This window comes from Grampus griseus, assembly GCF_964374135.1.
Source record: "Grampus griseus genome assembly, chromosome: 10".
Taxonomy (NCBI): Eukaryota; Metazoa; Chordata; class Mammalia; order Artiodactyla; family Delphinidae; genus Grampus; species Grampus griseus.
In genome coordinates this window covers 73,201,767-73,227,372 of record NC_139004.1, presented here as the reverse complement: position 1 = coordinate 73,227,372, position 25,606 = coordinate 73,201,767, and the positions used below count along the sequence as shown (strand labels likewise).

Genomic DNA, 25,606 nt, shown 5'->3' with positions numbered 1-25,606 from the left:
CCTGGCAAAGCATGGGCATCTCGAGACCCTGCTTTGGCTCCATGGCCAGGATCTGCCCTGATTGGGGGCACGCAGGTTATACTAATTGTTAACTATTTCGATCCCATCCCAACCCCAACCTCACTTACCCCTCATCACATTTCTCCCCTTGTCTAGTGATTCCCCAGCCATCCCAATGCTCCACGGTAAACACCTCCAGGGTGGCCCAAGGCTGAACTAGCTTCCCAAATGCCCGTTGGCTGCAAATCCTCCCTGTTGAATTAATAATAATAATAATAGTACCAGTTACCATTTCTTGAGCATTTACTATGTGCCAGGCACCAGACTGGTGCTTTCTATGTGTAAAAGGCACTTGGGGCTGACCTAGCTGGGGCCCAGACAATGCCTTCAACCCCTCTTCTGTGGCTATTTGCACCCACTGAGAAGACACAGCTCCTGTCTGTACCTGTTTGGGGAGGGGAGAAGTGGTCAGCGGAAGGTATGTCATCTGTTCCCCATCTGGCTTCTGAACCGGTTGGGTTAGGGGCATGAGGCCAGATGCTTACAGAATATTCCAGAGATTCTGGGAGCAACTGTGGGTTTAAACAGAACACTATGGGGAAAAACTGAACTTTGCCCTGAACCCAGCACTGCCCTTGTACCCAGGGGGCAGCCAGAATCAGCTCCCCTGACTCCAATGCTTGGGTTGCTGGATAAAACGTAGGATGCCCAATTACATTTGAATTTCAGATAAACCATGAGTAATTTTTTCAGCATACGTATGTCCCATGCCACATTTGGTACATACTTACACTGTTTATCTGAAATGCAAATGCAACTGGGCATTCTGTATTTTAATTTGCTCCATCTGGAGACCCTATGCCTGGCAGTGGTTTCACAGGCAGCAGGTATGGACCTGTGGGCCGAGCAGGAGAGGAGGAACAGGGAAGCCCCATGTGAGGCCTAAACTGAGTCTTGCACTGTGGGCACAGGGAGTCGGGCCCTTCTCAGAAGAATCCGATGGGGGAGATTCGACCTGGGACCCTGCTCAACGTCCCACCCCAGCAGGCCTTCCCTGACTACCCTGTCTACCATAGCAGCCCCTCAGCCTCCATCGCTTTCTCCTGATTTACCTCTTCTTATAGCCTTGATACTCAAGTGTGGTCCATGGACCAGCAGCATCAGCATCGTCAGGGAGCTTGTTAGAAATGCAGAATCTCACCCCACTCACGTCACTGAAGGATCAGAACCTACATTGTAACGCGATCCCCAGGTAATTCCTGTGATGGTAAAGATTGAAAAGTGCAGCTCTGTAGCACGGACCACAGCCTGACACTACTTCATCTATCTGTCATCGGCTCTCTGTGAGGGCCCATGTCTGTCTTGCTCTCTGCTATACACCCCAGGACAAAAAGAGGAGCACATATTAAGTGCTCAATAAACATCTGTTAATGAATGAATGAATGAATGAATGAGTGAATGAACAAACGAACCAGAATTCAAACCCAGCCTGGTAATTTCAACCTGAGTCGCTCTGTGCCTGTTGGTTCACTAACTCATTTTGGGGTAGAGCCGGGATTCAGTGGCTCCAGATCTCCCTCTACTGGCTGTTCTGAACGACAGGATTATATGCTGAATGAATGAATGTGTCCTACCCACCTCATGCAGCTTTCTGAGGATAACTCCTGTTCGGGGTGTTTTCCCGCCTGATTTCACCAAAACCCTGTGACAAAGGAAGGGAGGTACTCATTTGTTCCCAGTTTTCAGGTGTGGAAACTGAGGCCCAGAGAAGTTAAGTTTCTTGCGTGAGCTCACACAACATGAAAGTGGCGGAGCCAGGATTGAACTCACAACCTCTTGATTCCAATTCAAGGCCTCATTCCCTAGTCCATACTCATTTATCCCACAGTGACTGAGTGCCAGCCCCAACCTGGGAGCTGGGAGGGCGTTAATAAAATTAACTAAGAAGCCCTGGAAGCCCAAGGCCTCACCAGGCCAGATGGATCCTCAAGGAGTGGTGATAGTGCTGCGCAGACTCAAAAATTGCAGGAGCACAAAGGTGGGCTCAACTAGTCTCCTGGAGGACTCTTGGAAGACTTCCCAGAGGAGGTGACATCTGAAAGTTAGCCAGCAGAAGATGGGGCAGGAGGAACATTCTAGGTGGAAAGACCAGAACGTGCAAAGGCCTGGAGTCCTGCTCAGAGAATAGTGAGCCAGAGGAATATGATGAGGGACGAGGCTGGGCCTGCCTGCAAAGGCCTGGAATGGCAAGAGGGTGGTGGCCCTTACCCACAGGCCAGCTGTACTCCCAGGACGGAAACTTCTCCTCCGGCTTCTGCCAATGCCGATCCCGGAGGTAGGAGGCCTGGCCTTGGCCGTCGAGGGAGATGCCTTGGAAGAGCAGCTGCAGGGTGCGGGGGGACCTGCTTCATGCCTAAGCCCCCTGGTTTGGTCTGGCCTGCTAGCCCCCGAGTTGCTCTTCGGGTCTGCCTGACTCTGTCTCCCTTGGGTGGAGGGCCCTGGACACCTACTCCCCTGGACAGCTGATCCTGGAGCCCCCTGGTCTCTGGCCATCCAACAGGTAGCTGGTGGCCTGGGATGGCCCCACTCCCAGACTGACCTGAAGGGGGCCTTTTGGAGCCGCTTCCTGGGCAAGGGTCCCTCCTTCAGGTGCTTGTGGCCATAGCTGATGTTCCAGGCGACCTGGGCGGCAGTCTCCTTCCGGATGTGCTCCTGCCAGCAGGCTTGCTTCTGGGAGGTGAATAGATCCCTCGTGGCAGTGAGGGCAAGGGGGCGGGGGAGGGAGGAAACATTCTGCCGCCTATGTTTGCACTGCTGGTGCCTCATCTCCAAGGATACGTGCAGCCAATGAGGGCTGGGTTGCCAAGGCCCTGCCGGAGAGGAGAGGCTGGGCTGCTCAGGGCACTGCGAGCCACACACAGGCAGTGGGTGGGACAGACCAGACTGAAAAAAGGAGCAAAGGCCACACCTACCCAGGGTGCCTGGGAGGGGGCCCTGTTCTGCCCCAGAGGAACCCAGGGCCCAGGCCTTTCCTCCTCATACCCAGAGGATCCCAGGTGGCGCATGGGGTTCCACTGCCTCTAGTCCATTCAGCAAACCCCAGTGTACACCTACTGCATGCCAGGCACCCAAGGGGGTCTAAAGAGAGGTCGTCTCCACTCCAGGAAGCTCTGGTTACTCCTCACACACAGCTCTGCCACTTGACAGTGGTATGGCCTCATCTGTACAGCGAGATGATGGCGAGAACTACCCTTAGTGTTCAGAGAATGACGTTAGAACAGTGTTTAACAACGTGAGACAAACAGCACCTGGCACGGAGGAAGCCCTCTGTAAACGTCAGCTGATGATTAACAAGCACCTGCTAGGTGCCAGCTGCTAGGCTGCACTCCGTGTGCCTTAGGCCACCTGCGTGATTACTGGGGCTCGCAGAGCCTCCTTTTCAGGTGGGGAAATGGAGGCCTGGAGAAATGATGTGCCCCAGGGCACACTACTGGTGTATGGTGGTACCCACTCTGTGCCAGGCCCTGAGCTGGGGCTTCACTGAGTGACTTCACTCAACGACTAATAGGCTCTTTTTAAAAAAATATTTATTTATCTATTTATTTATTTGGCTGTGCCAGGTCTTAGTTGTGCCATGTGGGATCTAGTTCCCTGACCAGGGATTGAACCCCGGACCCACTGGACCACCAGGGAAGTCCCACTAGTAGGCTCTCTTACGTCACTTTTCCAGGTGAGAAAAGTGATGCTCAGCAACATTAAATGGTCGCACTGGGATTGACTCCAAAGCCCACATCTCTGTTAGACTCTCCCACGGAATGTGACAAGCATCGTGAGAGAGGTGCAGGCAGGGCGGGGCAGAGAAGGACCCACCAGTCACCCCAACAGCACCATGAAGTCAGCCTTCTGGATCCTCAGACCCTCTGCCTTCTTGACCAGGACCCTCTGGGTGAGTACCAATGAGAAAGAGGTTACCCACAATGCCCTGGGGCCACTTGCCTTTCCACTCTGCTGGGTATGCTCTTGTTTATTCATTCAACAAACATTCACTTGCTCTTGACCCTGTGTCAGACACACAGCCAGGTACTAAAGGGAGATGAGAAGGGACAGAGCCCACAGGCTTCCTGCCCTCAGGGCTTCTCAGTACAGGAGAGACAGATGCCCAACCAGGTGGATAGAGGGGCAGGCAGGGAATTTGGGGGATGGTCTGGGAAGTCTTTCTGGAGGAGGTGTCCTTTGATTAAGAACTGAACCATAAACACTGGTTCATGGCAACTCTCTTGCTGCAAGGTAGGTTGGGTAAGGACGGAGGGAGGAAAGTCAAGAGTTAGGGGGCTGGGGGTGGCAAGACCCTGGGGTGAAACGGTAGTGGGGTCTGGTGCCAGAACTCAAGAAAGTCTCCCTGGCCCAGACCGCCCCCACCCACAGACTGGTAAGCCCAGGTGTTCAGAGCACAAAGAGGGCAGAGGTGGGTGTCCCCCTCCTTGGGGCTTTGGAGACCCTGTGCCTTCCCCACCACCCGGGCTGCCCACGGTGCTTCAGTTTAAGGATCCAAAGCGGCCCCTGGTGGTCACTGCAGTGACAACAGCCCAGGCGGCTATCCTCCTGCCCAGTGGACAGGCTACCTCCGAAGGGAGGGGTGTGGGAGGGTGCAGAGAGGCAACCCCTGAAATGTTGCCTTCCAGTTGGCACAAGGACAGCCAACCGCCCACAAGGAGAGCCGCCTTCAGATTCTGTTCCCTTGTCTGCGGGCGCCCACCCTGTGCCAGGCCCTTGTGAGCAGCTTCAGGACCCCAGGTTTTAATTCAGGTTTCCCAGGTTTTAACACAACTTGATCATCGCTACCCTCTCTGAGCCCTGGCAAACTCCCCTGTAAAAATTTGGGGATAATCTTAAGAGTCAGTGCCTCATTGTTACTTAGGACATTTCTTACTGTAGATTTAAAAACTCATTTAAAAGCCACCAACAAGCCCTGGGAAGGTGTGGAGGCAGCCCCCAGGTCTGTCTCTGGCCTAGGCCTGCGCTAGGGGAAAAGAGGTCACTGCAGCTCAGAAACAAGGGGAGGCCAGGAGTCGAGCAGGGGCACAGGTGCCTCCCAGCTTTCTGGCCACGCTCCCAGGCCACCAAGGACCCACTCTATCCATTTCCACCGATGAGGCCCAACTCTAATCCCCAGCCTGGGGCTCTGTCCAAGACCAGGGCCTTTCCTAGGACTCAGTACTTGTGTCTTTAAAGTAGCCTCTCATGGAATTAAGCTCTCAGAGCACTTTACACGAGTCATAGTAATTCTGTGAACCCTTACCGTGTGCTGGATACAGTGATATTCTTTCTGTGCGTTTTGTTGGTTAATCCTAAGAGCACTGTATGGGGCAGGTCCCATTACCCTGTTTCACTGAAGAAAAAATGGAGGCAGTGTTTTCTGTGAGGGTAAACGGTCAGCGGAGGTCACAGCAGGACCAGGATTTGAACCAGCTGGCCCGTGCTAATGACCACCACGCTAAACGGCTTCCCTACAAACTACGCCTCCTTTTGTGAGGTATCCCTTCCACTCTGACTTGGGGAGCTGAGTCTCCCCAAAACTCAGGCATCCCCTCCCCCAGCAGCTCTGGGTGAAGGAAGGTTTGCCCAAGTCAGCTGGGAGATGGATGTGTTGTGGGATCTTTCTAGAGGTTAATCTTAGAATGGCTTTTCCCATTATCTTCCCATTTTATGGATGAAGCCACTGAGGCACAGAGACGAGAACTGCGTGAGCTGTCAGCTGAGACTGCAATCCAGACTTGCACCTGCAGCATCTGACCTGCTGCTTTCTGAGCGTTTTGCACACATTAGGTTCTTTTGCTGCTACTGGTGGGGCCTGAAGCAGGCATTTCCGGGGCTCGGTGCCTCTGCCAGGACTTGCCTCTCCTCTGAGATCATCCCACCAGCGTTCAGCGTCAGCTTTGCCTTAAGAATGTCCACACTGACAGGGAGGGGTGTCCTGGTGCCTAGGGAAGGCGGTGGTCACGGCAGAGGGAGTAAAGTGGGCAATAAAAGGCCTGCGGGATTCTTTCATCTTCGAGCTTTGTCCTGGGGAGATAAGCAGGGCCGTTGGATGCGAGCCACAAAATCAGGCTCGTAAACTCCCCATCTCCTGCCAGCCTGCTTTAGCGGAGAACTCTAGCGGAAGAAGGAAGGGGTGTGGGGTAGGCCACGCTAAATTCCTTGCACATGAGCCGGTCCCCTGCGGGCTCAGGGGCCCAGACAAATGCCTTATCACAAAGCAAAAAGGATCCCTTTGTTTAGAAAGATTCCTCCCACCATGTTTTTGGGCAGCATCCTGAGACCAAAGCCAGAGAGAAAAAATCAGATTCAGGCTTGCCTTGAGCGATGTGACATTTTCACTCCCTCTTGGAGTTATGAGTTGCTATTGTGAGGAAAAGAAAAAAATTAGCTAAACAAGCTGTTTCTGGGAGAGTTTTCATTAGTTGAAATACTCTGATTACAAAGCCCCTTCCCCCCACAAGGGAATGGAGACTTGGAAAGATTTCATTGCTTTGGCTGAGCACTAAGGCCAAAGGGCGCTTAAATGAACGATCTTGCTCCCCATTTCAAAATACAAACTGGACTCCCCTGGTGGCACAGTGGTTAAGAATCCACCTGCCAACACAGGGAACGAGGGTTCGAGCCCTGGTCTGGGAAGATCCCACATGCCACGGAGCAACTAAGCCCGTGCGCCACAACTACTAAGCCTGTGCTCTAGAGCCCACGAGCCACAACTACTGAAGCCCACATGCATAGAGCCCGTGCTCCGCAACAAGAGAAGCCACCGCAATGAGAAGCCCGTGCACCGCAACAAAGAGTAGGAGCCCCCACTCGCCGCAACTAGAGGAAGCCCGCGCGGAGCAACAAAGATCCAACGCAGCCAAAAATAATCTAAGAAAAAACAAACTTGGGGGGTTGACAAGGATTGAGCACTCATTTTGCCACTAACCTTTACTCTGCTAACTTTTTAAAATTAATTAATTAATTAATTTTGGGCTGTGTTGGGTCTTCGTTTCTGTGCGAGGGCTTTCTCTAGTTGCGGCAAGCGGGGGTCACTCTTCATCGCGGTACGCGGGCCTATCACTGTCGTGGCCTCTTTTGTTGCGGAGCACAGGCTCCAGACGCGCAGGCTCAGTAGTTGTGGCTCACGGGCCTAGTTGCTCCGCGGCATGTGGGATCTTCCCAGACCAGGGCTCGAACCCGTGTCCCCTGCATCGGCAGGCGGACTCTCAACCACTGCGCCACCAGGGAAGCTGATACTCTGCTAACTTTTAAGGCTGTGCAGTTTTCAAGGCAAATTAAATCCCTATGTGCCCAACTCATTTTGCACCAAACTCATCAAAATGTGGCTTTCAAGGCCCCTTTGAAGTCTTAAGACTAGACACATGGTCAAGGGCCCACGTGTTTACAAACGCACTGGAAACAAAGGGAAACGTTAATAAAATGTTTCCTTCTTGGCAGCACTGCTGATGAGTGCTTCACGGGGTTGCAGAGGGAAACTGGATGAGGAAGAGGAGGGCGTCTGGGCTTGGAAGGGGCCAGGCCTCCTCTGGCTTGGGGATCTCTGCAGGGCAGCTGGCAGCTGCGGTCTGCCTAATCTCCACCAGCCACCAAAAGAGCGATCGTCCAGCCAACCCTTGGTAGGAAAGGGGCAAAGTCAGCCAGTGAAAGTCAGAAAGGGCCTGGCACCGCTGGTGCAGGGTCAAGTTTCAGTTTTCAATGTGTCTGCACAAACAACAGCCGGTTCCCATAGCAGGAAGTCCAGGTGCAGATAACAGTTGCCCTGTGGTTCTAGCCACTGACCAGTAGAGAGATGCACAAATTTCACTCTGAGACGTCTTGGACGTAACTGTCGGGGGACCACCAAGTGCAGCCCCAGGTGCTAACAAGCGGCCCGTGGAGGAGGCGCATTACCTGGCTGGGTTTGATCATAGAGAGCAGTGGCCAACACTCTCACAGCTCCCAGTGGGATTCCATCTGACCCTCACAACCACCTCAAGGGGGGCACATTCTGAGAGGTGAAGCAAACTCCTCAAGGCCACACAGCCAGTGAGCACCCGAGCCAGGACTTAAGCCCTAGACTACCTGATGCCAAAGTCCAGCTGTTAACTTACAAATGCGGTCTCCCCAGAAACCACCTGGCTTCAAGCTGGGCCCCTGTTTTCTTCTTCGGGCAAACTCAGCCGACTGCTGCCTCTCCAGACCCACTGGGCAGAGCCTGCATTCCCCAAAGCCCACGGGCCTCCTGCGGTCCAGGACCAGACACTCACGGTGCAGGCCCACAGATAAGGGTGCTCCCTTCAGAAGGACGGGCAGGAGGAACCTCCTTGTCTCCAACCCTCCTCCCACCTCTCAGAGGGACACAAATTGCCATCCTTGATCAACAGCCAGGTGTCAGGAAGAAACACAGAAAGATCTAGAGTCTTCCTTCCCTGCCCTTCCGTCCACCGCTCACCCCCAATACAAGGCTGGGGGTCCAGAACAGACTTCCCATCATCATGGCAACTGCCAGAGGCTTGCCTGCGGGGGCGGCTCCTGTTCCCACAGTGGGATAAGCAGGGAGGCAGAGCTTCCACTCTGGGGACAAAAAGGCAGGGGGGCCCAGGGTCTGCCCCAAGTCAGCTTTGGGACTGCAAACATGTCAATGCAGCACCTGAGTTAGTGTCGTCACCATAAAATCATGTCACAGCACTGCTGTAGGGCAAGAGGAGGCAAGGGCTGAGTGTGTCCTAAACACACAGCAAGGAGAAGCTTCCCGAACAGAAAGGAGGAACAGAGGCAGAGAGGATGGAGGGAAGGCGGCACCACCAATTCCAAACCCTGCTGTCCAAGGGCGATGGGATGACAGGTGATACTGCTTCCCTATTTCAAGGGTTTCCCAGGTCATCAGGAAAGACTCTCTCTCACCTTTTTTTTTTTTTTTTAAACCATAGCCTTCCCCTCAGTGGGTTTCATATCTGGAACTCTTAACCAGGGCAAGCCCTAGCAAACCTCTCTGGGAGGCTGTGTTGGTGCCAGGACCCCTCACCCTGATAAATTCACACTGAGGCCTGCGGAGAAACAGAACGTCCCCCCGCAAAAAAGAGGCGAGGCTCCCTGTTACGACAAGTTGCTTAGCCTGCGTTCTTTCGGCCGGGGTTTGGGAGAACCGGTCAGAGACGCAAACCATTTACCAAAGGACACCATCCAAGAACACCTGGGGAGCTTATGGAGCAAACGCTGTATTTAATAAGTTATAAGATACAATTTACAGTTGGCATTTGGTTCCAGTTTTGCTTCCACATCCCGGTTTACGAAGCCTGTGGTCCTTTCACATCAGGCTTCGGGCCACTACAGTTCCTAACAGGTGGGCTTTGCCAACACTCACCCTCAGCTGCTACACCTCGGGGAGGGTCACCCACCTCACCCTGTCCCATCCATGGACACACTCGAGATGACAGTGGCCACCTCCTCAGGACGAAACAGCAAATCTGAAAGGGCTGCCGGCCCAGACCACACGACACATCTGGGCCCTGCGGTCAGGCAGTCCCCGAGTGCTTTCACTTTATTCCAAAGCAGGTCTGCAAGAAGGCATGCAAAATGCCCGATACCCCCCATTTTCGGAATTTTGCACCTGCTTACTATTGCTTTCCAAAGAGCCTTGGGTGACATGTGGCCAGGGCCAAATACGCTTTCATTATTTCTGCAAATGGTCAAGGACCACCAATGAGCTGCTGTCCTTCCCTCCCCTGTTATTCCCTGACTTTCAGGCCAACGGTTGGCAGGAGTTTCCTTCTACAATTATCTTCCAGAAAAAGTTCACGCTGGGGCTGCCTTGGGGTGAGTGTGGAGTGTTAGGTCACGTGACAGGCCTCTGCTAACACCTGGACCCACCTGCGGTGTCTCTGGACATGCTGGTGAGACTCATCAAACGGACAAATGGCTGGAGCGTATGTTAAGAACAGGGCTAGTGTTGGTTAAAAAAAAAGGGGGATCTTTGGCAAGTGGGGGGGCTGCTTGCCACTGCAGAGTTTCCTCAGACCCAGCGACTGAAACAGACTTTGAAAACAAAAGCAAAGACATGGCTGTCAAGATGGTCACATGCAATGACTCTGCAGGGAAATAAGTAGCGGGATGAGGGGAGAGGCACCAAGAAGCCACTTCGGCCAGTCTGTCACCTCGGACACTCTGCCCTTTGAGAGATGGGGGCGGGGTGGCAGTAGTGTTAAAACTGGTGTCACCCAGTGGCCTTTTCTTACGTGATAGGGTCATCTTCTTTTATAACGACAACATAAACTAGGCGTCCCCATTTTCCTTGCCCTTCCGTCCAGTCTTGTTTTGCAAACTGACTAGACAACTTCATGTCTTAAAAATATCAGCCTTGTCTGTTCTTGTTCTGTCTGCAGGGGGTGATCTGTGCCAAAAGAGGTCCAGTTTGCCGGGCCTATTGAACAAATTTGCATTTCCTGAGTCCCCAACATGACCCTGAAGAGTCAAGTTTAGGACTTCTTTCTGAAGGTACTTAAAAAAACATGGCAATGTTTTTGGGATGGGGTTTCAGACCCACAAACGGGCTGGAGGACTTTGTATAAAATGAGTTACAAACAAGCAACAAAAGCAACCACCAGAACGCCTCCCAGGACTTGATGAGAACTGTTTTAAGGCACCGTGACATGGAAGGGGCTGCCAGGGATGTGCTCCTCTCCCCACTTCACGGCCAGGACGTAATCCCCCTTCTCCTTGACGATGTATGTCACACTGTATTGTTGGTTGCCCACATGCTTCATGGAGACTTCTTCACAGGGGGTGGTGGGCCCGTGGACCCCGATCAGCAGCATGTTGGAACCTGGGAGGCAGAGGAAGGTGGTTACTCCATGAAGATGCATCCCAGAAGGCAGAGGAAGAGGGGGGGATATGGGAGCCAAGGGAAAGATACCAGTTACTGCCTGTTAAGCTTCTCTGATGATGCTGGGGACCTTTGAGAGGTGGGAGAGTGCAGCAATTACGAGCAGGACTCTTATGGCTTCAAATCTCTGCCCTGCCACTTCCTGGGTGGGTGACCTTGGATATGGTACTTCACCTCTCTCTGTCTTAGCTTCCCCACCTGTAAACAGGGGATGACACTAGCACCTACCTCATGGGCTTCTTGTGAGGTTTAGAGGAGTTATGGCATGTGAAGCCCTTAGCACACAGTAAAGGCTATGTAAGTGTTGGCTATTCTGATCTCATTTATTCTCATGAGAACCTTCAGGAAGGTCCTATGACTATTCCCATTTTAGAGCAGAGGAAACTGACTTTTAGAAAGAGATTTAGTAACTTTCCCAGGGTCACTCGGCTAATAAGCTTTGGAAATTAAGGAAGGAAGGAAGAAAGGGAGGGAGGGAGAGAGGAAGGGAGAAATAAGTAAGTGGTGAAGCCAGGTTTCCAGCCCAGATGTGCTAGATGCCAGAACCCAGGCAACTAACATTGACACCCAAATAAATACCCAAGTTCAAATTGCAATTACAGCAATTAGTGACAGAGGAGAGGCCAGGTTACTGATACAATGCAATGAGGATAACGCGACCTTTCCTATGTACCTTGAGGTCATTTGGAAAAAATCAAGAGGCAAATCATTTAAAAATATTAAGTGCAGAACAGGGCAATGAACACGGTTACTTGCAAATGTCTGGGTTACATGGGCGGGTGGGCACTGCAGACCAGAGCAGGAAAGACCAAAGTACACAGAACAGAGGGTGTCGCCCCATGCCCTCCATTCCCTGAGGAGGGCCAGGCTGCCTACCAGCTTTGCTGCAGTCCACCAGGAAGGAGCTCTTCTGGCCCACAAATGCCTTCGAGAGCCCCGCCCCCTTGGAGGTCACCTTGCTGGCATCTGAGGATGCCTTGGGGATGGCGCTATAGCAGGTCTCCGTGGAGGACCTGGTCACTGACTCCACCAGGATGGATGAGGTCTCGTTGGCCGAGCCGGGGCTGACCAGACGCTGGCCTAGGACATGGAAGGGAGAGAAGCAGGCATGACTGACCAGACAAGGCAAGTACCCCATGCAGAAGCCCCAGAAGAGCCCCGGCTCCCCAGCACCTGGATCCAACAGCCACCATACCCCTACCTCATGCCCCCCAACACCTGGATCTAAATGCCACAACTTTTCCATCTCACCCCCCATAATGTCTTCTGTGGGGTTCTGGAGTCCTGCCCCACACAACTAAGATCTGGCTTTCTGGGTATATGGGAGAGTCTGGCCTCGGCTGACTTGACCTGGAAGTCCTTCCAGGTCATAAGCATGGGCCCCAGGAATATAACCACGTGCCGCCCTACGGAATGGATATCTTTCCATTTATATAAAATACTCTACGTATAAGCAGTGTAAACATGTGGGACGACACCGACAAAATACCAAAAATGATTCGGCATATTTTTTTTTTTTTGGGTGGTGCGGCGGAGCTTGTGGGATCCTAGGTCCTTGACCGGGGACTGAAATTGCGCCCTCGGCTGTGAAAGCGCTGAGTCCTAACCACTGGACTGCCAAGGAGTTCCCCGCTCGGCATATTAGAAGATGATTTTTCTATCTGAATTTTAAATTTACTTAATTTTAATTAAATTTTCTGCAATGAACCTATGCTACTTATATGACAGTGAACCAAGCAGAAAGAGACACGTGGAAGGAATTCACCACGATATTTATGGTGGTTACCTTGGGGGGTGGGCGGTGAAGTGGTTTTTACTGTTTGGTATTTTTTCCAGTGCTCTGAAGGAGGCACATTTTTATAAATTTAATAAAAACTTTTGATTATTTTAAAAGTGAAGGTTAGAAATGAGGGGAATTTTCAGGCCCTGACCTAAACAAATACGTAAGATCTCAAATATGTAAACATTCCTTCTTTTCTGTTTGAGACAGAAAACCACCTAATGTGCTTTCTCAACTTCTACACCCCTACTCTGCCTGCAAGTTTTCGAACATGCAGTCACTCTGACATGTCCTACTATTTCTTTACATTCAAGATTCAAAGCAGATTCAACATCTCTAAAATCATCCAGTTTCTACTATCGAATAGCTCTGCTGATAATCTGACAAGATCACCTCCACAGGGGGAAGAATAACTTTAAAGGTGTCTGTGTTTGTTACCTGTCACCTTGGCCTTGAACGGGCTGCCCACGATGTGGTTGGGCCCGCCATATTTGACGCCAATTAGGTAGCTTCCAGGAGCCATGGGGGTGTACATGACTTTGTACCCTTCGGGGGTTTCCTGGCAATCCATTTTAACCTTGGACGGGCCTTCAATGGTGACGGACAATGTCCCTGGCCCTGCTCGGGTGGTGTTGATGAAAAATTCAGACTGGATACCTGGGAGAAAGGAAGTAGGAATAAAGATCACGTGGAAGGTTTGGAGGGATGGGGAGGGTGTGCTTTGGGGAGTGTTCTGGGGGCCCTGAAGCAGTGGCGGGGCACACGGAGGTTCCCTCTCAGAGGGGTCACCTTGGTGGCACGGGAACCCACCAGTACTAGCTCTGAGCTGCTGGCGCAGAGAACCTCAGGCCCTGGGGATGGTAACCCCTTTCCAAGGCCCAGGCAGGAGTGTGGCCAACATTCTGTCCACAAGCACGCACCGCCTTGTTTTCTCCTCTGGGCACGAGCTGTGGCTGAGGGCGAGAAGCCTGAGTCATCAATGAGAGCCTGAAATGTTGCTTCCGCCCCCAAGGGCCAGCTCTGCCCCCAAGGGTGGGGGAAGCGTGGGCCCCTCTGACCTTTCCTTTCTCCTCTGGTTGGACTTGGAGAAGCCCAGGCAGCCCAGCACTGCCTCCTTCCTCCTCAGGCTCCTAGCCCCAGACACCACGCTGAAGACCGGGGTAGCCGCTAGGATCTGCCAGCCCTGCCACTTTGCCTTGAACACAAGAACAGGACCAGAACAGCAGCTCCTGCTAATACCACTGGCACCACTCATTTTACATGCCCAGTGATTCGTCTTTAACAAACGACAATGTGGCTCAAGGAGGTTCAACCACATGCCAATCAGAGCTACAGGAGAAAGGGGCAGAGCTGGTACTGAAGCAAGTCTGAGGGGGTTCAGACCCCAGGCCCGTCTCCTGGCCTCTGGATGGGCAGCGGGGCTGCCTCAGATGCCCTAACTGCAGCTCCAGGACATCCTACTTCTTGCCTGCCTGGTCCATGAGGGCCTCCTGCACAGACATCCTCCCTCGTGACAGAAGGAAAGCTGGGCCCAAAGACAGTGCCAACCAATGACCACTGTGGCGTTTCTGCCTGAGCCCAAGGCCCTGAAAAAGGCCCCACTCCCCCAGGCCCCTTTCTAGTTCAGAAGGGGAAGAGGCGGTCAGTCACCAGCTGCACACCTGCTACAGTGCCCTCTACGGGGCATCCCCGGCATAGCATTCTGCGGGGCTGGGCTTCTTCTAGAGCCCTGGACGCGCCCCAGCTGGGAACTATTTTGGTTTAATTATAGCTCGGAGGCCGCCGGAGAAAGAATTACTGTTCTGGTTATCAATAAGACAAAGGAGCTGCTATCATGCAACCCGGAATACAACCCAGATGTTTCTGGAAAAGCTCCCGAGGCTCCTGTCCCAGCACCACCCCCTCACCCTGCCTCCACAACTGTCTCAACCTTGTCTCTATACTGTGCAGCCCAGGAGCCCTTCACTCAGCCGCTGCCCTGCTGAAGCAAGGGCGTTGGGGGAAAGGGAGGGGTATTCAAACAAGGGACAGCGTTTCCACGAAGCAGCTGCAAGTGACAGCAAGGAAAGATACTTTTAAAGTGAAGATGAAAAGACCTGGCTGCAGTAGAAAGGACAGGATTGCTCCATTCCTAAGAAACATCAGTTCATCCTGATTGTGAGGGTCCAGAAAGGAAGATGAGGTGAGAAAAGAGAAATAAGGAATTACAGGGCGAGAGCAACCTATCAGGTGGGCTCCTTTATTATTCCCATTTTACAGGAACAAAGTGGAGGCTCAGTGAGGTCAAATAACTCACCCTAAGACACACAGCTGGGGAATGGCTGAACTGGGGTTTACACATAAGGTCTGTCTAACCTGGAGCTAATGCACTCGTCTGAGAGCAGATGGGAGAAAGAAAATCCACATGCAGGAGTCCCTCTCATCACCACCTCCAGCCAGAATCAGTACCCCAGACATCTCTGGGCATGGCGGTGTTCCCCTGTACCCCCGTGTATATACAGATGAGTTCCTGTGAGTTTAATGCATGTTTAATGCAGCCCTACTCCATCTTCAAGGTGGGTGAGGGGTAACGGGAGGAAAGGAGGCTCTCCCCTTACATCTCGTGCACACTGGGGTTCCTGGGGCATTTCATCAGGAAAATGGCTCTTCCAGCCAGAGAGTCTGGAACTCCCTGGTCTAACTCCTGACCTTCTCAGTCCCTCTGCAGCAGACAGTCCCACCCCAAATTCTCCACATTCCCCTGCTCTAAAACCTGCAGAATTGACCATTTAAAGCGTGCACCAAGAGATACCGCCAGCCCACCCCTAAAAACACAGGGAAGCTTGCTTTGTTCCGAAGGTCAGGATGCAGGCCCTCCAGCAGCCGGGCAGAGACACCTTTTCATTCCACACACACTGCAGCTGTGTAATCCTGGGATGGATATTTGGGAAAAGGCCTGGGAGCGGGAGGGCTAGAAAAACAAGACGCCTTCCCCTCGACAAGAGCAATATTTACACAGGATTTGAAACAGGCTTGTTCTGTACCTCTCCCTCCTGGCTGGAAGTCTCCCTGCAAGACCAGCTCCTTCCCTCAGCAGCATCCAGTGCTGGCAAAGCACAGCCTGAAACCTGAGCTCCTGAGAAGGCTTGCGAACAGCCAACAGGAAGCACGAGAGGCCCTGGGCACAGCAGGTGTGACCCAGCAGGGGGGTGGGTGGCTGCTGGCAGCACAGGAGACCTCAGTGGCTGCTGCGGGGCCTGGACCAGGGCCTGCTGGGGCTCCAAGTGCCAGGAGGACCCCACCTGGGCTTCAAGGGTGGATGGCTTGTCAGGAGGCAAATGCCTGCACTACTGCCTGGGGACCTTCCAGGGCAGCTGGGAAGATAGGTGTCGTTGTGTAGGACACCCCACAAAGCAGGCCAGGGATGTAGCCACTGCCTTGGGGCGAGCCAGCCATTTAGGGAGGCAGCAAAACTCGGGGGTTAAGCGAGCAGGCCTTGAGGCTGTGGACTGGTTCTGGCTCTGCCCGCTCCAAGCTAAGTAAGCTCGGGGAGTGACTCGACCTTTCTGAGTTCTCACTTTGCTCATCTGTATAATGGACACTGCCTCGGGTGAAACAATACAGTGCCTTTTACAAAGGGCAAGATGCTGGCCCAGAGTTCAATGTGGAGCCAGACAGGATGGGCCTGGGGAGATGAGAAGTGCTCATGCAGACCCTGTGGGAGGTTCTGCTGAGGCCACTGCTGTGGCCAGAGTCGCAGGGTGGCACACCAGCCGGTCAGTCACTCCTGCACCCGGGCTGGGCCCCTCGTCCCCTTACGACACTCACTCCACAGGGCTGGATGCCGGGAAACCACGGCCACTCATCCCCTTGCCTGTGGGTCTGCTCTGTCCCACTCACCATGTGGGGTAGGGGGGAGACTAACAGCAAAATGTGCACACACAAGGAACTCAAGAATCCTTCCTAAGAGGCCCCAAAGTAACACTCAGACGCAAACTGCGTCCCAGTGAGTCCACGCCTGCAAAGAAACGTAAGTGGACAAGCTCCCCACCCTGGCATCTTCCGTAACAGTGACACACTAGACACCGCTGATGCCCACCTCTACATTCACTGTATGGACACTAACTACAGCCATTACGAGGCAGGTAGATCTGTAGGTTTTGACATGGAAAGTTCCTTAAGAGGTCAAGTGACAAAAGCAAGTTGTACTGAAATACAAATAGCACTAAGACTATTTCTATAAAATAAAACTCCATGTCTACCTTTTTAACAAACCGACTAGCCAAGCAACCAAGTGACCAAGAATGAAGCCCAACAAAGAGACAATTGGAAGGTCCTCCCCTGATCGGTTAAGCCGTGTTTCCTCCTGGACCCAGAGGGAGGGAGGGAGGAGAAGCAAGATGGAACTTTACATACTTCCTCACTGCCAGTATTTTTCACAATCAAACGTGTTCCATCTGTGGCAAAGACTAAAAAAGAATTTGACTGTTTTCGTCTTTTCTCCTCCCCCGTTAGGATTAGAATAAAAAGGAGCCAGGCTGTGACAGGTCTTACTGCCGACTGAATGTGTTTCTAGGAGGCCAGGGTCCACGAAAGGAGCTGGTGGGTAGGGGACCTCCCCAGAGGCCCGTTACCTGCATCATGAACTCTGTGCAGGCAAAGGAACCCTCAAAACAAAAGATGCTGTGCTGTATTCCCTATCAGTGTCCCGGTCCTAAAAGAACCTGGCAAAGGAAGACAGCTGCAGCACCACAAAGAGTAATGAGCTGTGAGAACGCAGCCATCAAGCCCTCACTCTGGATTTACCGCAGGTCAAGCGAGAGCCTCCCAAGGGTGCATTACTGAAGTTTCCCTGGGGAGAGAGGATGGCAGGCTTCCCGGGGGCTTGAAGAGTTCCACCTGCTCTTCCCCGGGGACAACTCCGTTAAAGACAAGAGGCAGAGGCAGTGTGTTACCTGTGGTGCCCCCCTCCAGCCCTGAGCCATAGGCGGACACCAGGGCAGGGTTCCCCGCTTGTCCGGGTTCCCCGACTCGTACTTTGAAGGGACTTCCAACCACGTGGCTCCCGTTGAACTTGACGTCGATCGTGTGGACACCATTCTCGTGGGGGATGAAGCGCACAGCATACTTATCTGGAAGAGTGAACAAAGGCACAGGGTAAAAGCGGGCCCGTGGACCCGACCAAGGTGGGTGGGGACAAAGGACAGGAGCCCAGCCTGAGGGCCGATCTTACATCACTGACAAGAAATGGCCCTGCTGCAAGCCTGGCACCCAATATGTTGGTGATCAAAACCAGATGGGCCTATTTGTCTGCACCTAGACAGCCCTTTGGGAAATGCATCCAAATCTCAAATTCTGTGTTTAATCCTCTGTGGCTTTGGCCTCAGAAAAACACTTCCTTTATGAAAAGCTCACTTCTGGCGCAGTTTCTCTGCTTGGCCAGGGGAAAAAATGGTTCCAATTGAGACTAATGCTCCTTAATTAAGCTCCAAGCTAGCAACGGCCCCACGGGGCAATGGCCAGGTTTCTCACTGTGTGTCTGGCTCACAGCATGTGGCAAGATGATCTATAAACTGAAATGGGCACCTAGAATATCCTTCCACCATGCACCACTTGACCACCCCTTCCTCCTTGAAGTGCTCCCAGCTGGGATGCAGAGTCTGTTCTCCTCCAGTCAGTCTCTCAGCCTCTCCCTGGCTCCTTGTACCCTCCATCCCCTTCAGAACTTTTGTTGCTCAAAGCTCCACCCAAATCCTCTTGTCTTCTCCTCTGGACTCTCTCCATATGGAGCTGCCACCCATATCCTTCAACACTGCACGTCCCCCATCAGTCCCCAGCTGGTACCCACCCCTCCTCTCTGAAAGCCAAAAGTGATCCCACCCCCATGTCCACGTATGGTCCTTGATTGGGTCAAATTAATGTGGGATAGCAAGGGGAGAAATCCCTCTTTCCCCAAGCCTAAGTCAATTAGCACATGGCACTTAGCCACACAGGAAGGGACTCAGGAACAGGCATGTATGTTCAGTGAGATAGGAGGGGAGGTTTGCTGGAGACTTCTGCAAAAGGAGCATCTAAGACTTCTGGAGAAAGAATCTTGAGGAGAGAATGTCTCTCTTGATTGGTGTCATGCGCTGCTGCAGCCACCTTACCACCGAGAGGAAGGCCACTTTCAGAATGAGGTCCACAAATCAGAAGAAAGAGCAGAGATGTTTGGGGCCTTGGAGAATATAGCTGAATGGCTGAATTAAATTGGTGCTGAAACCCATCTTAGATCTTGAACTTTCCACTTACGTGAATTAACAGACCCCCTTGTAATGGACCATGTGTGCAATGGACCCCCTTTATTATGTGAACTGGCTTGAGATGGGTGTTCTGTAATTTGTCACCAACGGCATCCTAACTGCGTCAGGCTGGTGGTCTCAGACACTGCTAGGGCTTCAAATACTGCCTGGGGCTGAGGACACCATATCTCACTTGGTGGTTAAATTCCAATGCAGTAGAGATCTATTAAATGTTCCCACTTGGATATCTCAGGGACACTTAAAAACCTCTCAGAAAATAAAGTATTCAACTCTGTAAGGCAGTGACCAGCCCTTGCTCACCCATGGCTGCTGTCCTGAGCTTTGTTAACTGCACCATCATTTTTCTACCCCATCACCAAGCTACACGTAACCTTTCTGAATTCACTTTCATTCCCTATGGCCAACCGGTCACCGAATGTTATAGTTCTCTGACCTCAAGTCCTTCCTCTGCATTTCTAACACTGCTGATTAATCCTGTTTTCTCAAACGGACCACTCTGCGAGCGTCGGCTTACCACCTTGCCTTTCAGATGTACCAACACATTCACTATAATGTGGTCAGACTTAAACCATTATCTGACCAGATATGGGTTTAGAGCCCACACATTTGTTCCTTCTGAGGCTCCCCACTGCCCTTTCTTTTTCCGCTCAGTGGGAGGAAGATGTCTAAATGCCAACCCAGGTCCCAGGTGTCTACCCTCACTGCACGCAGAGCAGGGTACGCAGTAAACACCCAATAAGGGCAGTGGTCACAGGGCTCTTCCTCATGTATCAGGGCCCATATTCAATGTTACCTCCTCCGAGAAGTCCTTCTGACCTTGTCAAAGCAGAAACCCTTTTCCTCTCATGCTCTGACCATCTTTACCATTTGGTTCTCAATTCTGCTGTGCTGTTGGTGATCAGCTGGGGTCCTCACCTGTGCACTGCACCTTTCTGGCTCACACTCTTTAGGTCCTCACTAGACTCTGTGCTCCTCCCTGAAGGCAGGAATCATGACTTCCTCAGCCTTACCTTCCTGTCAAGTCTCTGATACTTAATAAATGTTCACTAGAAAAATGGTCTCGTTCAAGTTGATTGACATCACAGAATTCCATACACCAAGGCAGCGAGCAAGAGAATCTCATGCTATTAAGTCCTACTGGGGACCCAGATTCTCTCTTTCCTTTTTTTAGCCGCACGGCTAGCAGGATGTTAGTTCCCCAACCAGGGATTGAACCCGGGCACTCAGCAGTGAAAGTGCAGAGTCCCTGGACCGCCAGGGAATTCCCCAGATTCTCTTTTCTTAATTTACAGCAATCAACCTTTTTCTCAGAGTAGAGAGAGATCAGAGTGTACTTATTCATTTCATAAGGTAAACAATAAAGATCTGTGATATTTTATTAAAATATGAGAGAACATCACAATGAATGTCATGTGAAAGAAATCTGAAAAACAACTGAAAATAAAGAAGTTTTTGTTTAAAAAAAAAAAAAAAAGCCTGCCCCTGGCAAATGTTTATACCCTAATTTATAAACAGTGTCTGGCAACAGCAAAGGGAATCCGAAGGCCTTGCAGAGGCTGATGACCCCTCCGTCAGGATACATGTTTGCAGAAACATTCCTGGTGCGGGCGCTGGTGCTTACCTGGCTCCAGCTCAGACACGTGGCATTCCTCCACGGCTCCAGAGGGGCTGTGCACCTTTGCATCGATCTTGCCTTTTGCCCCATTCAACCTTATAGCAAAGGAGGCTGGCTGGTTAACTTTTAATCCTGATTCCTGAGAATTTAATACATGAGATGCGTTACAGCCCTCGGCGTTCTTGCTCGACAGCATACACAGACCCAACCCAGGATTCCAGCGGGGGGACAGTTCTCATGCAAACAGGCCTGGAATATGTTTTTCTATATAACACCTGGCAACAAAAGAGCAGGTTGAGTAATTCCACGTTTCTAGCGTTAAATATAAGAAAGGAGAGACACACATCTGCACGGTCTTGTATCTAAACCATCTTGATTCAGAGATGGTTCCTAGGTGTGGGGACTTAAGACATCCTGGCCAGCAGGATTACAGTTTCAGCATCCCAGACAAGAGCTGTACAGGCCAGAAAATGCAGAATCTTCCAGATCTGCCCCCTCCCTCAAAAAAGAAGAAAGAAAGAAAGAAAAAAAAGACTTCCTCTCCCCACCGCCTTTTTAGGAGGAGGCTGGCAGCCGATAAAACCCTGCACTCACTAACATGAACGAAGGCTTTGTATCTCAAGGGTGGAGATGCAAAGAACTTTTAATAAACTTGTAAAGGGCCACACATGATTTTTCTTTCATGCAGTACTGCACAGTGGCTAAAAACCAGCAGAACCTGGATTTACTGCCATTTCCTAGCTACATAACTAAACTGTTGAACCTGTTTGAGTCTCAGTTTCCTCCTCTGTAAAAACAGGCATAATAACCAAATCTACCTCAGAGAGCTGCTGTGAAGATTAAACGAAGTTATGCATTCAAGGCACTCAGCACAGGGCCTGGTCCATACATAGGAAAGTTTAAAAATGTCAGCTCCTATTAACATGCATTTAGAAGTTGTTAGTCCCCCCCAAAAAAGCCATGGGAGAAGTGTAGCTTTTGCTCTTGAGTAGATCAGTTTCACTCTCCATGCTTTGTCTTGGAAACTACATCCTCTGCTGGGAGAAGGGGATTGGAAGTTCAGATGCTTAAGATATCTTAAGATTGGCCAATCCTGAATAGCAAAATTTTACAAGCCAGCAGTTTTGATGTAAACATGGTTGGACAGCTACTCAGATGATAACTCTAAAGCAGCAGGGCTCACACGTAATGTGCAACCGAGGGTCTTGTTGAAATGCAGATTCTGATTCAGTGGGTCTGAAACGGACCCTGGGACTCCATGTTTCTAAGAAGTTCCCAGGGGATGCTGAGGCTGCTGGTCCAAGGATCATATCTTAGCTTCAAGGTGCTATAAGCACTGCTGCCTCGTTCAGTAGTCACTAGCCACATGTGGTTATATACAGTTAAATTTAAATCCATTAAAATTAAAAACTCAGTTCTGGACTTCCCTGGTGGTCCAGGGGTTAAGAATCCGCCTGCCGACGCAGAGGACATGAGTTTGAGCCCTGGTCCGGGAAGATCCCACATGCTGCGGAGCAACTAAGCCTGTGAGCCACAATTACTGAAGCCCATGTGCCAAAATTAACTGAAGCCCAGGCGCCTAGAGCCCGTGCTCTGCAACAAGAGAAGTCACTGCAACGAGAAGCCCGCGCACCGCAATGAAGAGTAGCCCCCGACTCGCGGCAACTAGCGCAGCAACGAAGACACAACACAGCCATAAATTAAAACAAACAAACAAACAAAAAAACTCAGTCCCTCAGTTACACTAGCCACATTTCAAGGGCTCAAGAGCCACATGTGGCTCATGGCTACCATACTGCTCATTGGAGATGTGGGACATTCCCACTGCTGCAGAACATTCTACTAGACTGAGCTGCCCTAGAGGTTACAGATGACGGAGGACTGAACACAAAATTAAGGAGTCTTTGATGGCCAGACCACCCCCATGCCACACCCTCCCCTACAGAATGCCAGCCAACTCCAATTTTCTAAGAAGTCTCAAAAGCAAGACAAAACAATACATGCCTCTCTTTCCTAACCAGCACCAGATGTTGCCGTGCAGCCTTGCCAATAAATCTCCAGTAAATAATTTACATATCACTTGCCATCAGGTGACGTGGGGAGAACAGGGGACAAAGTTGACACACAGGTCCCTCCTGTTGTAGTAGCTGGTTACACAAGCTTGACGGACATACCAGCCTGAGGCATACTTGTTTAAATATTTTATGACCAAACTGTTATAAGAGGACTCTATGGAAGTTTCTTGGAGCCGATTTCTCCACATCAGCTCCTTTTGGACAGAAGCGTTTACGTTACCTGAATTCACTTGCCACTAAATCCTCAAGAGGGAGATAAACGCCTCACAAGATCCCAAAAAAATCTTCCAGATGCGTGAAGGCAGCTCTTTGCCCTCAGCAAATGCCAGCTTTATCTCCCTCCGTAGGTTTTAGTTAAGTTGGCCACAGAAGGAACTTCTGTTAAGAAGTCTTTAAATGAAACACAAGAAAAACATCTGCACCACAGTGACCAGTCAGTATCCTTGGTACTCTCCAGATGAGGCCGCTTCAATCTGTAGACCGTGACCTTGGTCTGGGTTCTGTTTGGGTTCCCTAATGTTTGAGACAACTAGCAGTACCAGTCCCCCTCAGGGGAAAGTTAGACTCTCAAATGTACACCAAGTACATGGAACCAATCTGAGACATGAGGTTGAGTTTTCATCAATCCAATATGTTCAAGAACTGGGGGGCAGCTGAAGGCTATTTAGAAACCCCTCTACCCAGAAATCACATTCTGGGATTTTGGTGTTATTCCGCAGCCAAACTGCTACATCTGATTCAGTGTCCTAAGACCCAAGGGCGTCCCCAGTACTTCTTAGTTTGGCTGAAGGCTCTAATGCAACCCCGAATTAAGTGCCCTGTTTAAGCCAGGGTGAAAAGTTGCATTTCCTGCCATTCTAAGAGGCTGGGCTATGTAACCACCTGCCACAATGCCAGGGTTGGGATTAAGGTGGCCGCTGTTAAGAGCATGGCTCTGGAACCCCCGAGACCTCACTCTGCCTCATTCTAGCTGGTGCCCATAGCTGGATCCTCTCTGCATCTCAGTTGTTCTATCTTTAAACGGGGGGTGGGGGTCAAGAAAAGCTACTCACCAGACTGTGGCAAGGATTTAGGGAAATAACACTGATACAGTTCTTAACACAGTGTTTTGCACGCTTACTATAAATAAATCAGCATCATAAAATAAATCACAATTGACTTTCTTGAGGAAAAGGAAGCCAATAATAGCAAGCTGGACATCACTGGACTGTTCATTTTGTGTTTGTTTTGTTTTGAAAGCCCTCCTTAACCCCTGACCAATTATTAACAGGCCTTCTTTGTTTCTCTGGAGTGAAGATTTAGAAAACAAACTCGTCTGCAAATGTTGAGGAGTTTTGCTGACCGTGGCTGCTTTCTGCTCGCCCCAACGGTCTCATGTCCTGAATGTGACTCTGCTGCAGGAAAGGTCCCCTACGCCTGGCAGCATCCGTGGTCAAAATGTGCTGGGGTCCCTGGCACAGTCGGAGATTGAAGGAGCCTTGGGAGTCCAGGGCCTCACTGGCTGGGCTGTGGCCAAGGAGACGGATGTTTCCTTGTGTCTCACCTGAAGGCTCAGAACAGTGAGGCGGCGGGCATCGTCAGAGGGCGCGATCACCGGCACCAGGTAGGGACTTTCTGGGATGTGCTCATCATTGAACTTGATAGACACCTCGTAGTTACCTGTGGGGACAGGAAAGACCCATCATGTCAGAGATTCTGGGAAGGTGGTTCCAGAGTGGCCTCTTGTTTCTCCAGCTAGGGCCAAAGTGCCTTCTGAGAGACCCTGGCCCGCTCCATGGCTGTGGCTGACTAGGTCAGAGAGGGTCACCTGGCTCACACCAGGCCAACGCAATTTTCTTAGTTGGAAAGGGCAGGGATTCTTTTTTTTTTTTTTTAATCTTAGATATTCTGTTTAATAATTTCAAAGAGCATTGAAGCACTTAAGTGTTTGTTCTGTGTTTTGCCAGTGTATATGTGAATCCCCACACCAATCACGTATCAACATCTGGTGTGTATCCCCAATTTCTCTCCAAAGGAGAGGCTTATGACAGAGCATTTTATTAAAAATTATAGACTTAAGAATAAGAAGGGCTTTGTGTAACTAGGATCCCATTACGGATCCTGAACTATGAAGTGTAAGACATAAACTTTGAGAACGGGGGTAGAAGCAGAGTGATAACTAGGAAAGAAAATCTAGTCAAGGAAGAAGGTCAGGGATTCTTAGCCTGGGCCCACACAAAGGGTCTGTGTACAGTACTCAGGAGATCCAACTCGAATGGGAAAAACGCACATCTTTATTTTTCCTAACCTCGAACTGAAATTTAGCATTTCCTTCCTTTAGAAAAGTTGACAAGAAATCACAGCACATTAAGACTTATGATTTTGTCAACAAAAACCATCATTTTCCAGCTTTATATATATATCTTGACATACCATTTACACTCACTGCCACTTAGAAATTAAGGTAGGTAATAGACCATCACCAAATCGTATGATTTAACGTATTAATGAAAACGTGTATACGTTGCTATGTTGCATATTTGTTCCTTTAAAAAGATTTTGATAACAATATTTTATTAAAATTGATTTCTTTTATAATCTGAAGTAGTTTATTTCATGTGTTTAAAAATATTTTCTGAGATGGTCCCCATGGGCCTCACCAGATGCCAAAAGGATTCATGGCGCACAAAAGGTTGAGAACCCCTGATCGAGGAGCTCAGATGCTGAGGCCACTCTTCTGGGGCAGCCACACCAGCCACTGGCCACAGGTGGGCAGAGAGAGGCCGGTCAGTGGGAAGAATGACACAGTTGAACAAGAGCATAAAGCAGTGAGGCCAAGAGACAAGGAGAACAAGAATTCCTACCCCTCTGAGGCGTGGCTGGATATCCTGCAACTGGATTTCCAGGACGCATTCCCATGGGCCCATACAAATTCCTCTTCCACTGGAGCTAGCCTGATGAGTTTCTGTTCCT

General features: G+C 50.8%; 1 protein-coding gene across 2 annotated transcripts in view; it reads right to left on the bottom strand.

Moving 5' to 3' along the window:
- Positions 1 to 9,218: 9,218 nt before the first annotated feature.
- The window catches only part of FLNB (filamin B), a 138,086-nt gene continuing 121,698 nt past the window's right edge, over positions 9,219 to 25,606 (bottom strand). For both annotated transcript variants that reach the window (XM_082662603.1, XM_082662604.1), the window contains 6 exons: positions 24,198 to 24,313; positions 20,586 to 20,718; positions 17,618 to 17,794; positions 13,122 to 13,340; positions 11,780 to 11,983; positions 9,219 to 10,843 (listed from right to left, as the gene is read on the bottom strand). In XM_082662603.1, coding sequence (XP_082518729.1) covers positions 10,656 to 10,843; positions 11,780 to 11,983; positions 13,122 to 13,340; positions 17,618 to 17,794; positions 20,586 to 20,718; positions 24,198 to 24,313 — 1,037 coding nt within the window. In that variant the 3' untranslated portion in view covers positions 9,219 to 10,655. The remainder of the gene's footprint in view (positions 10,844 to 11,779; positions 11,984 to 13,121; positions 13,341 to 17,617; positions 17,795 to 20,585; positions 20,719 to 24,197; positions 24,314 to 25,606) is intronic.